This window comes from Podarcis gaigeae (assembly GCF_964106915.1).
Source record: "Podarcis gaigeae genome assembly, chromosome: 9".
NCBI lineage: Eukaryota > Metazoa > Chordata > Lepidosauria > Squamata > Lacertidae > Podarcis > Podarcis gaigeae.
This window is the reverse complement of record NC_139685.1, coordinates 45,299,003-45,316,776: the sequence shown is the minus strand read 5'-3', so window position 1 is coordinate 45,316,776 and position 17,774 is coordinate 45,299,003. Positions and strand designations below refer to the sequence as shown.

The 17,774-nt window shown below is 41.5% G+C and overlaps 1 protein-coding gene and 1 long non-coding RNA gene across 4 annotated transcripts in view; one reads left to right on the top strand and one right to left on the bottom strand.

Annotated features, from left to right (window-relative positions):
• LOC310852612 overlaps positions 1-5,891 on the top strand; it is a 280,641-nt gene extending 274,750 nt beyond the window's left edge. The window contains exon 2 of the long non-coding RNA XR_014568319.1: positions 4,859-5,891. This is a non-coding gene — a long non-coding RNA (uncharacterized lncRNA). The remainder of the gene's footprint in view (positions 1-4,858) is intronic.
• The window catches only part of ELF2 (E74 like ETS transcription factor 2), a 42,327-nt gene that overhangs the window by 3,474 nt on the left and 21,079 nt on the right, over positions 1-17,774 (bottom strand). For 2 of the 3 annotated variants that reach the window (XM_083755729.1, XM_083755730.1), the window contains exons 4-6: positions 4,109-4,222; positions 2,833-3,006; positions 2,356-2,445 (exon numbers count right to left, since the gene is read on the bottom strand). In XM_083755729.1, the coding sequence (XP_083611855.1) occupies positions 2,356-2,445; positions 2,833-3,006; positions 4,109-4,222 (378 nt within the window). Of the gene's footprint in view, positions 1-2,355; positions 2,446-2,832; positions 3,007-4,108; positions 4,223-12,612; positions 12,928-17,774 lie in introns of those variants that run through there. The other variant, XM_083755731.1, reaches the window with a different exon arrangement.

Below are 17,774 nucleotides of genomic sequence, written 5' to 3'. Positions count from 1 at the left end.
TTATATTCTTACACAACTAGCTATTACATTGGCCTATGGTATGTGAGCACTTGTTTCTGAAACTTGTAGAATGGGTTCAGCCCATATGTAAGGGAGACAGCTGTGGAAGCACAATTAAACTAAATTCTGGTAGAAAAGAAAGCAAAGAGTGGGGTTGGTTGCCAAAAATATCTACATGATGCTAAATCAAGTTCTTTGCAGACACTAATGCCTCTTCCCTCCTGTCTGTGGTTTTTGGTACTGGAACTTCTGAGCTTCTGGGCATTTGTTTTTTCAATGGGTCTCAAACAAACTCTGTTCCTCCCCTAATAGCCAGTCCAAGAACAAACTAATCTGGCTCAGCTCTGAAATGTTTCTTAAAGGATTTTTATTAGAAAGCCTGAAGAATATAGTTTATTTTAAAAACTTTGTGAGTGTATTAGAAATCACCAGTATATCTTTTTTCTGAAATCAATATATAATTCAATCTTCTTCTAATCTAAATTTTTTTTTAATATTGTTTTACATCTTCCAACTTTAACTAAGACTCCTAAGCAGCAAGAAGTTGTCAAGGAAAGATGAATATTAAGATAACCAACAACCACCTTGCAGTTCTAGACACTTCTACATACTTACTAGGAAAAATATTTAAAAAAACTATACACTTGAATTTTACATAAATTTCTCTTTTAAGTCCCTAAAATATCAGAATTCAGAGTTCCTGTGTAGCTACCGATTATTTTGTGGAAGAGTGTCCCTGTTGAGATACCAGTGCTCACGCTTTGTACTTTCCAGAAACAATTGAGAACATTTTTGTTCAGACAAGTTTTTCTAGCTGGAAGCAAGTTTCTGCCTTGCATATTAAGTCTGTATTGTTTTTAAATCTAGTTAGTTAGCTGTTTGTGTTTATGGTATAGTTGTAAATCACTTTGAGATACATGTAAATAAGAACATCATCTTTTTACTGGAAGTTCAGTAGGGGGCAATCTACCACTAGAGTCCGTCTCTGAATACACTAGAGTTCTGCTTCCATGAGCTGAACATACTGTGCAAGGTCACCTCAAATAAATTGAGGGCACACACACATATTATATACTTTTACACGCACTACTAGGGAGATGGTAGGAAAATGTGATTTCAGAACCACTTCGGTTCAGCTAACAAAGAGAAGTTGTTGTTAAATTTATGAATGTTCATTCTGGTCCACACTCACTCTTACTCCCTCATACCTCTCCAGCACAAAGAGGATATTCAAAACATGACAAAATTAACTTCATCTGGGCACTGAGAATCACCAAGTAGCAACTCAAGCAACCTTACAGAGGAAAATAATCAGGCATTAGCTAAAGTGAGCAATGACAAGTCATCAAGTGAGATTAACACACCATCACAGGTCAACATTAATATCGCCTGATAAAATGTTATTCCATCCCTAAAAAGCTTTTTAAAAACAACCACCACCACCTTTGGCCAGTGGCAAGAAAGCTTAGCCACCCATATGTCACTGAACTCCAATTCTTGGGGTTTGGGGGGGGGGAGGTTACTATTACTGATACTAAATTTTTGTATCTTTATTTTAGCTCTCATGATTTATGTGGAAATTGTTCGATTTGGTTGTGTACTTTTCAATGTTTTACTTATTGTTTGCCCTAATGGTCAGGGGTCCCTTTACCTTTACCTACTTATTGTTTATGACTGCTTTTGTTATGTTTGCAATTATGTAATTTTTAAATGCCTCGAGTGTGGCTTTAACTTTGGGAAGGCAGCACACAAATAAAATGACTGATTGAGATAACTCTCATCAGTCCCAGCCAGTGTGGTCAATGCTCAAAGATGATGGGGTGACTGGACCACAAGTCCTCCCACTTGCACAGCGTCAGGCTTCTGGAATATCACTCTGCCACAACAGAATGGTATCTTATAAGAATAGTAGTCCTGGGCCTTGCATATCTGAAGAAACTCTCCCAAACTTAAGACAGGACTACCTCAGTCACCTGCTGAGAAGTTTTAAGCCACATATTTTCCCTAGGCACAGCTATTCAACCCACTATGAATAAACAGGAACACAAATACTCTGCATGTCTCTGGCTGTAGTGGCAAATCTGAAGTGAGCAGCACACCTTCCAACATGTTTGAATGAGTGTATGTTCAATTCTTACTTATAGAAGGTACCTAGTGTACCAGAAATCTAGCAGCAAATAAACAGTTTCAAGAGCTTGCATGAGACACATCAACACATTTACATTCAAAAGAAAGGTTGTGACCATTCTTAATAGAGCATTGAGGTATTGTTGCTATGTAATCATAAACAATGAAAATATTAATACACAAATAATATAAACAATATAAAATGTTTTTTAAAAATAACTGAATTACCTTTGCCTTCTCTTGGCTTCTTCTTTATACTCAGGTCTGGAGACGCACTGGAAATGGCTGGTGGCACTTGGGTTTTTGGCTTACGGCCAGCTGCAAAAACAGTTGGAAAGACTGAAATATGCATGGAGAAATGTTTCACAGCTTGAGTCCTCTCACAGCTTAAGTTTTCATTCAAATCTAAATAATGGGCCATTATCTGGCGCTGCACTGAGATGCTGGCAACATGTCGCACATATCACAATTTTATCTGATGTTGAGTTAAGCAGAATCTCCGTCACACTTGCATCTTCTAAAAGAATTCCAACAATTAAACTAACATGATAATCATTCCCCTTGTGTAAATGAATTATATGACAATGATCCATCCAGGAACATAAATGTTATTTCTATGGTATAAACCGCCTTCCACAAAATTTCTAAGACTTTTATAGATCTGTTGCGAGGCTGGATGAGATCAATTACGTACTACATATGTACCTTTCTTTTTCTTCATTGGCTCATGGATCTCTGGAGATGTTGGAATAGGAGATGTATCCATTGGTTCAGACTCCTCAGTTGATACTTCCACTACTGTTTCTGTAATGACATCTGGCCTCATAGCAGCATGAATGAACTCTGGAGTTGACACACAAGGTGGGACAAAAACTTCCACTAAAGAAAGCAAATAAATAAATAAGATTAGGCTTTGGCTTAAATCCAACAAAGAAACTGCCTTACCATTTGAAGAACAGAAACAAACTAGTTTCCCACATGTATCACAATACAGGATAAGATATAATACAGTAAGTAACAGAACTGGAGGGGTTTTTTTCTTTTCTTTTTAGGTATTACCAAACACTTGCTTCCCAGAAATGTTCATTTATAAATTCAACTTTCGAAATGACTGAACCCTGTACTTTTCTACATTGTTTCCATTATACTTTGCATTTGATTTGTAAATTGAGAAAAAGCAAGTAGTTGATTTTCTTTTCAGAATGAAACCCAGTTCATGATTACATGGGTCAGGTCTCAGTCTCAAATAACCATTGTAAAGTACAATTCTTTAATAAGTCATTTCCCATCTTTTTTGAGTTTTGTCATGTGAATATGAAATTATAGATCCACAGAAAATGTTGCAGTATGACAGGCCAGAGGACAATTATAATATTTCCAATGTCCAAATTCAATTTAAACCTGCCTGTTCAAAATCTCTTCAGTAAATGAAAGAAACCCAAAACACCTGGAAACATGCTATTCCACCACCACCATCAACCTCAACAGGTTTTATGGACCGACTGATTAGTCTGGGGGGGGGGGACAATTTTAATGTCCTGTCATTCTGTGGAACCAAATTAAATTTACAAATAATCATCATAATAAAACCATGAGTACGAGTTAGCCGTACAGTACAAATCACTAAGATAGTTTGGAAGTGACCTACATGACTTTCCTTCCCAGGTCACTTAGTATTGGAAAGTACTGTACCTGGATCAGGCTCAGAGTGGTGGCTGCTTCAAACAGATTTAAGTAATGATTTATATAGAGAAGCACTTTTGTGTAGGGATTGCACAACACTGCTGCCAATACATGCAATATGTAACTTGCAGACCAGTCCTTAAGAGTATTAAAAGCTAATGAATATATCCTTCAGGGGAGCAGACGGCTCTTGGCCCTGAAAGAAGCATACTTGCAAATTAAACCTCAGGTACAGTTAATGCAAATTAAGCCACCGTTTCAAAGAGGGCAAAAGATTGATTTGTTATCATTGAAATACCTGGAGTTCTAGCATCTCTTAAGCAGGTTGGAGATTCCATATGAAGCAAGGCCTCTGCTGCTTCAATTGTCTTATCCGAACAGTGCACATTGCTGCCATGTACAGATGCTTCCACTGTGCAAAAAACAACAACAATCCATCACACAAGTAGATTTGGTTCATTGCTTTTTCTTTTCTGGCCTTAAGATTTGTTGAAACCTTACAGTCCTATCAATAGGAGCTTGGGCACAAGTTACAGTTGTGCCTTTCAATCTGGCTAGTAAACCATCTGCATTAAGACTGAATACCTTTGCATTCTCACCAATTCACTTGTGTGTTCGTTCAATTACGGTATTGATAGTCAAAATATTAACAAGAAATCAGTGCTTTGTGAAAGTTAGCCCATAATGGTGAGGAAAGATAAGAATCTGTCCCACTGCCTCAAAAAGGTTTCCAACCCTGGAGTCTTCAATCAGCTGGCATCACTATTAGTTACAGCTTCATCTAACATCAACTCCAGAGAAAGCTTTTTTTTCTTTTCTGTGCAGCCAATTATTAACCCCTATAAGCCACTTATACACGGGGTCACCAACATTTGAAGACCCTGAACCCATTTGAAAATCTGAAAAATTATCATGGCACACAACTACAAAATGGTTCATAGTGTGATTGCCACCAACTTGGGTGGCTTTAAAAGAGGATTAGACAATGTCATGAAGGATGGGGCTATCAATGGCTATGAGACATAGTGATAGTTCTGATCCAGCACAGCTTTTCTTATGTTCACCTCCTTCCCTTCCTCTGGATGCCTCTTGGCCCTTGTGTGGCTCAGAGGCATTCTAGGGCAAGGAAGGGAAGACGCTGGAGTGGCTGGAGGTCTGGGCTAGTCCAAAGGAGACTGTGGGCTCTCCTTCCTTGGATGCATTTAAGCAGAGGTTTGATGGCCATCTGTCATGGATGCTTTAGCTGAGATTCCAGCATTGCGGGGATTTGGACTAGATGACCCTTGGGGTCCCTTCCAACTCTGCAATTCCATGGTTCTATGCTTCTAAGTGCAAAAGAAGCAGGGGGTGAGTACACCGCTACATTGCTATTTTGCATGCTAGTTCTACTTCCCACCAAAGTCTGGTAAAGTATTATTATTATTATTATTATTATTATTATTATTATTATTATTATTATTTGTTGTTGTTGTTGTTGTTGTTGTTGCTAAATCTGTATCCCACCTTCCCACTAGCTGGTCCTCCAGGATTGTGCTTCATACATGATATGTTTCTTATTTTTTCCCATAAAGGGCAAGAAAAGAATGATTGTTGACATGAGTTTGGTATTTCTCATTCAAATTGATATTGCAACCTTATAAATTCCGCAATAAAAGAAGTCTTAAAGTGATTGCATAGATGTATGTAATAGGATCTTGCCCGGAAAACACAAGAGGGAGAAATGCTAGATTTTTAAGTAGTGATTGTGATTTTATAAAAAGGCATTTTCTCTTTTACTCATGAAGATTTTATAAACCAGCAATACGTAGCCACCTGTTGAGTATCATCCACACATATTAAGGTATACACACACTCTCTCTCTCTCCAGTTGCTTTTTCCATTTATGGAAATCTACTCAAAGCTAAACCATTCCAGCTCTGCTGCCAGCGTCTAATCTATCTTTAGAATAACTACAGTCACCTATCTGCAGTGCCAGTAAGCTAATGAGGATTCAAACCACGGTTTCTTCACTGGAAGTTCCTGAAGGCTATCCAGTTACTTCTATATTCAAAATTAAATTAGGGAAGAGGAAGAACATTTTTTTTAAAATGCTTCAGTCACCAAGACACAATTCACACATATGGGTGGCTGCTTGACATTGCAAAAATAGCAGCAACCTTTTTTTCAAAAGAGCTCACCACATGACCCAGCAGCCACTAATAAGGAAAAGTGGCTGTGTGAATCAGGCCGTAGCACTACCAACAGGAAAGGCTTGGGAAAACACATAACAATAATAAAGGGGTTTTTTTTGGGGGGGGGGGACGGGGACCAGGAATACATGTCTAAGCCATCAGATAAATGCCACAGCCTGACTGTGGCACCTGAAAACGTAACTCCAGCACAGCTATTAAGGTTTCTGGTAGCAAGGGACATGGCACTGCTTGAGTCCCCATCTTTAAAACCGGACACTTGCAAAGGTTATAAAGTATTTTTGTAAGTACCAGAGTAATTACTAATGAATTACCCTGTGCATCCAGAGCTAATTAGCAAGAAATGGGAAAGCAAAAGATCTCTCAAGTACAGTGCCCTTAGTCCCAGACAAAGACATCCATTAGCCTGTACACTGAAATGCTTCATACAATCTGCCATTTCTGCTGTAGAGTTTGGGAATGAGATACGGCTTTAGGCACATGCTATGGGTTACTTCTCAGATATGGCACTAAAAAAGAGATTCGCCTTCAGATTGCTTTTAGTCTTTCTCTAAGCTGCAGCTATTACTAAATTTAAGACAGCGTACAAAGGAATAAACTGCAATTAACTGTAAAATATGTGGAAATCAACCAACCTTGAAGTTAATTGCCATCAAATTTAGCACACGCACAATTCCATTCCCTCCCGCTCCTTTCTAAAGCATCTTCAAGAAGAGAGAACAGGAAGACTTAACATTATAAAACATTCAAAACTAAACAATAGGACAAATTCTCCAATATACACATCCTCAAACTATACTGACCCAGGCAGTTTGAAGCACTGGCAAACAATTTGTGTAAAAATTGAAAATCAGGTGTAGTACACCCAACCACAATAAAAGCAGACAAACTGCACCAACAAAGCCAAATTCTGCACACAATCTGGAAACTTGCAGAAATTTATCTGCAGAATCTAACAGAGAGTGAGAAGGGTGACAACATAGACTGGAAGTCGTGGAAAGGGAACATAACACCTTTGTGCTCTTTCTCTTAAAACGGGAGAACTACTCAAGAGCCTATTTCTGGGGTCTAATACTTAAGCAGAATTTCATGGGTATAAGCAAGACAAAAACACTGGCAAGTTTGGGGGGGGGGCTTAACTGATGAGCATATCTTCTCCTGACAGCCACCGGCAGCAGCAATTTCCCCCACTCTCCCATCACATCCTCAACAGAAAAAAGTACTGCATCTCTTGGCATGCTTTAGAACAGAAAAATAGTGCCCCCTCCATCAGAGCTCTGGGAAGCAGCAAGTTTCGGACCACTCCCCAAATTGTCCAAAATGACCTACCCAGTTTGCTCACTAGGTAGCATTAGGCAAGAACACAAAACCTGAACAATGAACTTCCTTGTTTACACCTCAGGCTCTCAGCTACCATCTGACCCTCACTCTTATAGATTACACCTTAAAGCAAGGGAGGAGAACCGGTGGCCCTCCATATATTGTTACCAACTCCCAGAATGAGTATTGTAGTCCACCAACAATTTGAGAACCAAAAATGCTCCACCTTCCTATTAAAAGTTCCCCAGCAATGAGGTATAATTATGAACTACTGTACTCGTGAACAGCTAGTGAATGCCTCACCTGGCAAGAACATGTTTTATAGAATTAGTAACAGAGTATCACAACTGAAGCAGACATAGAAGAGCTGTGAGAATATAGACTTGTTTTCTGAAAACAAAGCCTAAGCCCTAAGCTGACCCTTCCTGTAGAACTTGTTCAGATAATGTTGTTTTATTTTTACTTTTTTTAAAAAGGTGGGCGTTATTCAGAAGGCATCTCCAAAGTCCCAAAAACTTTTTTTTAAAATTAAGTTGACAACTTGCTCTTAGCTTCAACTCAAATTAAATGTCTTTAAGAAATTATTTTTCCAAATCAGTGCAATGTTTCAAATCTCCAATACTTGTTATTTTAGTTTATTTTAGTTGATTTAGTTGAATGAAGCTCCAGGACTTCATTCAAACATGGAATAAACCACAACTGTTAAGAACAACCTGGTGAGCCGCCATCACCCAGCTTCTCAGTGGTGTCCCTCCTCCTCCAACTGTCACTGGAAGAGATTCTGAAGGACCATTTTGCCCAGAGGGGAGCGAGGAAGCAGCAGTTACAGCTTATTCTAATCTAAGCAAACAGTTGTCGTTCCCGTTTTATTGTAACTTTTGTTTAAAAATTGATGCTTGTTGGTGTAATGCTCTTATGTAAACTGCTTTGAAAGACGTACCTGAAAAGTGGTATGTAACTACCATAAATAAATAAAAATCCTACAAAATGCAGTTTTTTGTGCAATTAAATTGCTCGATAGGCCGTGGTCTACTGCTCATCCACCCACTACACCCTGTCTTTGGATCACTCCTGGTACAGTCATCAATCATTCTTGCTGCCAGCCAGTAGTAGTATACCATGCTCTCCAATGATAATGTACAAAACACACATCTGCACAGCATCACTGTGATATAATCAAACTGATGTCCATAAATATTCCAAGTGTACCACCAGTGCCACATACGTCCAGATATGGTGGTAATATTTTTTCATATTTATCTAGAAACATGGAAAGCACTAAAAGCTGGACAAAAACATGAAAGAACAGTGGAACATTTGAAGAGAAAAAGCAAGGAGGGAGATGCACAGATATTGTTTGCCCAGCTGGACCTGCAGGTGTTATTTCTGACATGATACAAGTATTCAATAGAGAAGCATAGACCTGTAGTTCCTGTCTTATGATAGCTTTTCCACATATAGCAAAAATACTCAAGATTTTTTAAAAAAATCTACAGCTTTATCTTAAAATTGAGTATGAGCTTATTCTATTAAACTTTTCAGTATTCATAGCATTTTTACTCTTGATTTTGATATCGCAGCAGTATCACTTTGTTACACTGGCATTCATATCTTCTTGACATGCCAAAGCAACCTTACTTAGTAGAAACTCATTATCATGGATGGAATTCAACTAAGTTTTACTCATGAAGCTCATTAATTTCTATGAGTATCATTCAAGGAAATATTAGTTGAAACATTCCCCAGGGTTACATGCAATGGGAAATACATCTTCTAAATCCACAGCAATTACATAAATCCCCAAATAATCATGGCATCACATCAACTATGGACAATATGTATAGATAATGTATATAGCAGTAATGTGGATTTTTAAGGGGTGTGTGTGAATTTTCCTATCCAAATTAGGGTCATTTGCATTGCACTGGAAAATTTTCTGCTGCAGGGCTAGGAAACCAGGCCTCTACCAGGGTTTCCCATTAGACCTGCAAGGGCATTTCAGCTAAGCCACACCTGCTATACAGAAGGCACCAGTTACTAGCAAAGGCAGTGCAACAATTATGTCTACAAATGTTCAACCAACTCCTCTTCCTTCTCCCAACCATAACTTGTCAGGTTGGTAAGTATAAAGAGCAGCTACTTCTTCATGACACTTAGCCCCATGCTTCAGCTCCATGGATATTGCATTAGGAACTGGGAGACTTGTTCAAATCCTGCTCCCCAGTAGATGGCACCATTCCCTATTCTGAGCTTTATCATCTGTCCAAAGACAATGTTTCTGTACAATTCACAATTTATCTGCATAGGCTCTTGTTACAGTAGTAACTATTTTGCAATATGAGGGACTGGAGGCAGGAAGTGACATGGTGGTAACTGAAAACATAAACGGGCATGTGCAGAATGAAGAAACTCTGCTCTATGGGGTGGCTCATGGTCAAGGGTGCTGCATTAGGAAGTAGGCAACACTAGTTCAATTTCTGCTCCTGGGTGAAGCTATAGTCCAAGTCCCTCACTTGAGCTCCAAACCTGTGAACATGTACTCCCAAGTTATAGGTAACCAGCAGACACACCAGATCAAACTGATCGATTCAGTAAGCAGTGGAATTAGAGCCCACATCGGAAAAAAGACACAGCACAAATTCTATACAAATCATTCAACAGCCATAAACTTGCTAGGTGGCACAAGAGCATTTGAGTGCAGGCTTGTCCAATTCTTGGCTTTTCCAGGAGCTTGGATTCTGCTATTAGACTACTGCCAGTGTGGTTCTCAACACAAATTTAGTGTGTTCTGGTGTATTTGGGGATAGGCAGCACATAGGTCAGTAATATCTAGTCCATATTACATCATACACCAGGTGCATTTAAGCTGTGAACGAACTTTAGTGAAATAAAATCTCTTCACTAATATTTATGGCCAGAATTTCAACTTCCTAAGAGCAACACATGTTTATAAAGCAGGTAGAACACAATATCTTCAACTGACTGCTTTAGAAAGCCATATTAATAAGTTCTAGAGCCCTGAAGCCACTATTTGGCTGATTATTTCAAATATAGAAAATAAAACCCTACCCCACTCCTGGGTCTTTGTTCCCTAGCTTGCTTCCCAACCCCCATCCATAGGCAAGTATCCCTGTACCATTCTATGCAAAGATTCCACCCCCAGGCTACCTTTCTTCAAGAGTTCTCATTCCCTCTATTCCCTGCCTCCTCCTCCTCTCTCTCCACCTCCCTCCCTCTCTCACTTTCCTTGGAAGAGATCTAGCATAAGATTTCTCCAGTCCAAGTAAGCAGTCATTTCCATTGTGGAAGCTACATCATTCTGTACACTGAATTTTCCCCATTAGTGATCAAAATATTTATAAATGTTCTGTAATATCATAGTAGAAGTAGCTTATCTGCGGCAGAAAGCAAAGTGAAACAGCAGGCAAGTAACTATATAACTCTCTGTAGTAGCAACTGGGTATGCAGCATGAGGATACACTTGGAAACCAAACCAGGGGGAGGGCATTGAAAAGACCACGTCTACCTTTGATTAAAAAAATAAAAGTTTACATGTACGGTACCCTTATGCTACAAAGGAACCATAGAAGCAGTGCACAGACATAAACCCCCAGCCAGCCAGAACAGAAAACTACTTCTACTGAACACCAATGTTGTTGGTGTCCTCAACACTAGTATGCACATGAAAAAGGAGACGAGCATATCCACACTGCCTCACAGAAAGAGTCTCCTGACTAAATAAGCGACACAAAAAGTAGCTGAAGAAGGCAAAGGGAAAAAAATGGCCTGTACATACTTGGAATTCACCTAAACTTCACTCTTTTTAATCTCATTCCAATGAAATGGATCCATAAAACAATATAGCTTAAAAAGTATTAATAACCACAGCTTTGAGGTTATTTGGAAGACAATGGTGTTCGAATAATAAATTTTTATGCTGGGATAACAAAACCTTTACACCCAACATTGAAATTATGACTGATATATTTATGACACTCCAAATGAAGTTTACCATTAATGTAAAAACGTTTACACTTGTCCTTCGCACAACAGTATGAAATTTTGTGGTGTTATTGCTAGAAGCTCAATTAAAACTTGTGCGAAAAGCAGTGGTTAGTGGAATTGTAGTCACAAAAGCTACTTCGGGGTGGTACTGAAGCTCTCTCTGTATCATCAACGACGGGTAATTAATTAAGAGGCAAGAACGTTCTGGTCCTAGATGTGCAAAAAAATCCCCGTTACCTGTTATCAGATCCAGGAAGAGCAGCGCTTCCTGCGCAGGACATTTATGAACGCTGTAAACCCCACTGCGACTCTCCTCTGCTCCTCCTCCCCCCTCCGCGCTCACACCAGCCCCGCCCTCGCTTCCGTATTTACAATCCTTCCTCTTCCCTCCAATTCCGTGCTCGCATTGTCAGAGCCAGAAAGCGCTGCCACTCAACCTCTCCCTCGCTGTTACTGGCTTGAAGGAGCCTAGCCCCGCCCATTAAAGACGGTAGCATTCTGATTTCGAACATTCTTGACAGTTGATTGGCCGGCCAGGCCCGTCACTCCCTCCCCCCCACCCCGCGCACAGGGGCTCCTGAGGGAGCTCGGCGCTTCCGCTATGGTGGTTGAGGGGGGGGGGGGAGAAAATGAGCTAAATATCCTCGCTGGAGGCGGCACATGCCGTTCGCCCCGGGAACAGCAGCAGCAGTACCGATGCCCCCGTCTCCCCCCGGCCCCGGCTGCTCCCACACCCTTCGCAGCGCAAAGCAAAGTTTAGAGGGCAAGAAGCGCCTCCCCAAAAAATGAGGACCTTGAGCCCGTCGTGGCTCCTGCACCCGCCAGAGGCACCTCGGCGCAAGGGAACAATTGTTGGGGACCAGGAAGGAAAGGCGCTGCAAGGGGAGCCGCCTCTCCCTGCTCGGGAAGCGCGGCGTGGCTCGCTGCTTGGCGGGAGGACAAGCGCAACAATCGCCACACGCTCTTCCTGGTCCCGGGCTGCAAAAAGAAGCGCGGCGGCGGCGCCGCAACAGCAGCGCCCAAAGCACGCCGCCCGCAACCGCTGCCCGCTCGCAGCGCGGTCAGGTTGCTAACGCGCCCAGCACGCCAAGGTGATCACTTCCTGGATTCGCCCTCCTCCTCCATTACTCCGGCGCCAGTGCCGCCCCCGGGAAGAGCGAGCGGCGTGCGCGCCTCCCTCCGCATCACCCGCCCTTCGCTTCTCTCTCTCCCCCCCCCACCCCCAGCGCCTCCCTTCTCTTCTACCAAGCACCCCGCTCCCGCCCCGCCATTTCGCGGCGCCGCTTACCGGCGCGGATGAGCAGGTCGAGCTGGTTCGTGGGCCCCTCATGCAGGGAAGTCGCCATGTTTATGCCGCTGGAGCGAGCGGCGGCGGCGGCGGCTTCGCATTGACCCGCAGGGGCTCCCTGGCGCTCGGCCGCGCGCGCGCGCGGGCCCCCGCGGCTGGTCGGCGCGCGCCTGCGTGCGCGCTCCCGCCCGCGTTAAGAGCCGAGCCAACCCGACGGGCGCCTCGGCCGGATCTATCTCCGCGCGCTCGTTCCCGCGCCCGGCCGGCCAGCCAGCCACGCAAAAGGTTCCGCTCGGCTTCCTTCCTTCCCTCCCTCCCCCCGCGCGTGTAGCGGCAACAACGGCGGCGGCGAAGCAGCAGCAGCAGCGCTTCCTCCTCAAGCGGGGCGCACACGATCCTTCCGCCGCCAGCCTCGCAGACAGGAAGTGCCGGGCGGGCGCTCGCTCGCTCGCTCGCTCGCTCTCCCTCTCGCCCTCCTCCCTCTTCTGCTCTCCCATTCTACAGCAGGGACAGGAGTCGGTCGCCGCAGTCACGACGAGATGCCGTTCTTCTTGGGTCGGAGGGATCCTACTTCAGTCGGTCCAGCTGGAGGAAGGCAAAATCTCTCGCCTCTTCCGTTATCTTCCATGCAACTAGGTGTCAGGGATGCCAACAGAAAGGAGGTGCCCGCGGCTCAAGGCAATCGACGCCGCCTCCAGAGCCGCTTTTCCTTCTGCCGCTTCTTCGCCAGCCTCCCGCGCGTCCCCCTCCGGGCTGAACGACGCCTCTCTCTCTTTCTCCAAGGTGCCGCTTGAGGAATGGAGATAGCGCCCCGGGTTCTCTCCGGTGAGATTAGCAGCCTTGCATTGGTTCCTGCGGAGTCCCGAAAAGGCCGCCTTAAAAGGACTTCTGAAATTAGAGGGCAAGGGCACCCGAAGTCTTTTTGGACAACCCGACCGGATTTGCTTGAAATGCATTCGGTCCTGTCAACGGAGGAACTGCTGCCCTGATCTCAACCACATTGTCTAGTTTTCCTTAAGGTCAAAGTTTATTCATAAGCAGAGCTGCCAAAGAGGAGGAATATCATTTCCACACCCCCTTCCATTTCAGAGGCCTTGCATAAGTTGTCAAACTGCCCTTGATGAATCCCACCTTGTCCATTAGGATGCAAGTAATTGTCTTGCAAATGGCAAACTTCTCTGTGATCCAGTTTCAACCAGCAATATGCAGGCAGAAATGGAAGTGATTGGTTATCCCACAATTTATTTTCTTTAAACTATGTTCTTATAAGCATATACTGTACTATAAACAATGTGCCATAAGCACATCACAACCAAATTAGAGGGCAAACTATTATAACTAATATACATTCAATAAACAAAACCACTTCTCAAAATTCGGCAACAAGTAGAACTCAAGAGCAGATGATAGCTGCGATCCAAATCACATTTATCTGAAAGATACTGAAATCAGTATGACATTTCAGAGGAAACATAGGCTATGAGGTTATATACACACTGCTATTATCAGTACTGCTGCCTGCTTCTATTTATTAGGATTAAATCAGGGGTAAAAAGGTAAAGGTACCCCTGACTGTTAGGTCCAGTCGCAGACTCGGGGGTTGCGCGCTCATCTTGCTCTATAGGTCGAGGGAGCCGCCGTTTGTCCGCAAACAGGATGCAATACCCACAGATCTATATCAACAAAACCTGGGAAGATGCTACATTCCCTTATGGTCCCATCCCATTTGGTTCTACGCTTTTAAGTGTTCAATAACAGGCAGAAGGACTGTTGCAGTTAAGCTGCACAAATTTGGTGCTAATGTGGCTTGGTAGAGCTGAGGCCAGAATTGGAGACATGAACTCCAGCTTCCTGAAAAATTTTCAGTCATCAAGATAGAATCCAGTGTCTTTATTTCTTTATTGTTTGCAGCCCTGGACCCATCTGAGAGAAAGGGCAGGATATAGATTTAATAAATAATAAACTAATTCACTTGCATCAGCACACTCAGGTGTGCTATTCACACATAAAGCTAAGCCAAACTATGGTTTAGTGAGAACATGTGCTCTTCCAGGGAGGAAGGAGCAGTTACTTTGTCCTCCCTGGTCCTTGTAACTTAGCACAGCATGACAACTAACCTAGGTTTGGGTTAGTGTGTTGTCAAACCTAGGTTTTGTTACTGAAGAAACCTTGGCTACAGCTCCTGATTAAGGAGATAGGTTAACCACTAGTCTGACTTTGAAGAACACTTTAAGCCAAACCTTGGTTTACCATGGTACAGAAACAAGAAGAGGCAGAGAGAACTGATGCAGCAGTGAGCTCTCTGAGAGCCCCCAAGGATCAAGGGTACAAAAATATTTCTGTAATGCTATTTTAAAAATCTTGACTGTGAAGAAACAAAATTGGCATGAAGAGCAAAATTTCCAGATTAAAGGGTTTAAATCACATATTTCACCAGCAGTCCAAAAATTAACTTGAAGGATTCTTTAGAGTAGGATCCTGATACATAAACATAATACAGTAAACTGTCCACTACTACAAGGTTTGATTTGATGTTGCAGATGGCAACCAATTATTTACATCAGCCATAAAATCATTATTATTTTTAAACAGGAAGTTGAAAAATCCAGAGGAAGATATTTGAAATTTGTGTTTATGTAAGTGGCAAACAAACGAAAGTCTGAAGTAGTTATAAAATTAGCTTTCCATAATAGTGGTATAAGTAGTAATCTGAAAAAGAAAGAAGCTTCTTTTAGAATATACAAGTTAACACTTTTTACTAAAAGGGATTAAGGGCTTTTCTAGAGCTATACCACCCCTGATTTAAAAATGCATTATTCATTTATGTAAAATATTACCAAAAAGCTATACATACCAACACTGTTCTGGATCAATTTTATTCCCCCATCATGAGGTAACTAAAAGAGGTGCTCCTGCTTTAGATCTCCATTATTCATGCAGGTCTTCTACCCCCCTGTGGCAATAATATTCATTTAAAAAGGTAAAAATTTGTTTATGCCACAGGGAGGATTTCTGATGCAGTGTGAAAAACACAGAAGAAGAATGGCATCCCAAAAATAAGTCACCACTCCCATCTCAATGTTCTGAAAATATCAAATTGACACCAATTCTGGCACAATTAATGAGAAAGCAGAGAGTTGCATTCCATATGAACTCCTCCCCAAATAGGAAGCCAAATGCTATAATATCCTTACTTAAGACATGTTCCAAGAAGCTGCAAACTACATTTACTTCACTTTAGGAAGAATGTTTCCCTATTTGGATAACAGCAAAAACTGCCATCCCACCACCACTTTCTTCCAGTGGAAGAATTTCATGAGCTGAGTTCAGCTCACATGATCACTGGATCACAGTCACTGAATTCTTTAAGAGAAATATGTACACCCTCTTATTAGTGATGACAACAAAGGAATTTAAAATAACAGTTTGCCCTCAGCACAAAATACTAATAGAATTGGAATTTATATTTATTATGCAACAACTCAAGCATCAAGTGTGCTCATTTACACTCAAGACCAACAAATGTTCCAATAATAAGTTCCATGTTCAAATTAAATTAACCAAATAACAGAAGTTAAAAACATGCTTGACTACTTGTCCTGAACTTACGACTTTCTTTGCTAGGACGTATAAATGAAAGAGGGAGTCAGAGAAGAGGACAGGAGCAATTATATCAATGGCAAAAAAGTAAAGAGCCTAAGTTTTGTATGTCAGAAAAATATTTGCCTACTGAGCCTCTAAATAAGCTCTACTCACAATTATTTCAAATTATCCAGAAAAGCTTTGAATGCAAAAGAATAAATCAAGACAAATCATAATCAGAAATGAAATAGTAAAAAACCAGTGGTGGAACACTTCAGTTTCACAGGAAAGTTAATAACTAATTTTTAAGAGGACCATACTGGAGTAAAACAGCAGCATGAATCTGATTAATTGCAATTCATCATGAAATTCATTGCTGAATCAGGACAATGGATTTTTATCACACTAAAAGTGTTAATTGGCATATTATTGTTAGAATGTCTGTGTCAATGTATTATCAATGATACATGCCAATTTTCACCATCTGCTTTCTGCATTTCATTTCCCTCTGTCCTCAATGTTTACAATCCCCTGGATCCAAACCATAACTGTAACTCACAAAAGCGCTTCATTCTTCCCTGATTAAGATTTCCATGAAAGCTTCAACTCATCTTTTAGTCTTAAGGTGCCAGCCTGTTTGTGAACATGATTCTCAGTTCTATGTAAGCCCACAGCTTCAAGTAGGCAGGTATGTTTCACTGCATCAAGCCATTACTTTGATTATGTTCAGTATTCAAAAAGGAAAACACTAATATAATTTTTAAAGATTGTTTCTCAAACCTTAAAAGCAGATTGTTTTAATGCCTCGCAATTTTTTTACTGTCCATGTTCTAATATGAACATGTCTTTTGGGCGTGTGCTACAGAATACTCCTTTATTGCCCCAGTGGCACAGTGCATCTGGCTGTTAACCAGAAGGTTGGTAGTTCAAGCCCACCTAGGTAGGGATGGCTGTGGGCAGGATTCCTGCACTACAGGGGATTGGAATAGATGACCCTTGGGATCCCTTCCAACTCCATTATTCTATGATTCTATACAATAAAACAGTACGTTCAAATACATTTTTAACTTTTGGAAGAACTTTTGTAAACCCACTTAAGGTTCAAACATAATTATTTTTAGAAAGCCTACTATAGAAAAAAAAGAAATCCCAAGCATACCATTTGTACACACCCAGTGGAATGCATTCCTTTGAAAAAGAGCCACCCACTCCATGCCAAATCACAAACTACTTTTGATATTTCCCTCTCATTTTCATAATAAATTTGCAATACAGCATGCAGAAGTGCTGCTTGAGAAGTTCAAAGGCTCTCTTGGGTGTGCAGTTCTTTAAACGCTGGCCACAGTTATGTCAGAACCTATAACCTTGCTTCATGCAAAAGAAATCTACTCTGAGAAATTAGTGACACCATTTGACCTAAGTGAAGCACAATAGTAGCTGCTATAGAAAGAAGGAAGTATTTTCCTTCAAGCGTGTTTTTCAGGATTCTTACTAGCTTACCTCAAAGCAGGAACTAAAGTGATGGAACTTTAGGGACGGGAAGAGAGAGATTTTAAAGGCCAACCCTGTTGTATCAGAAC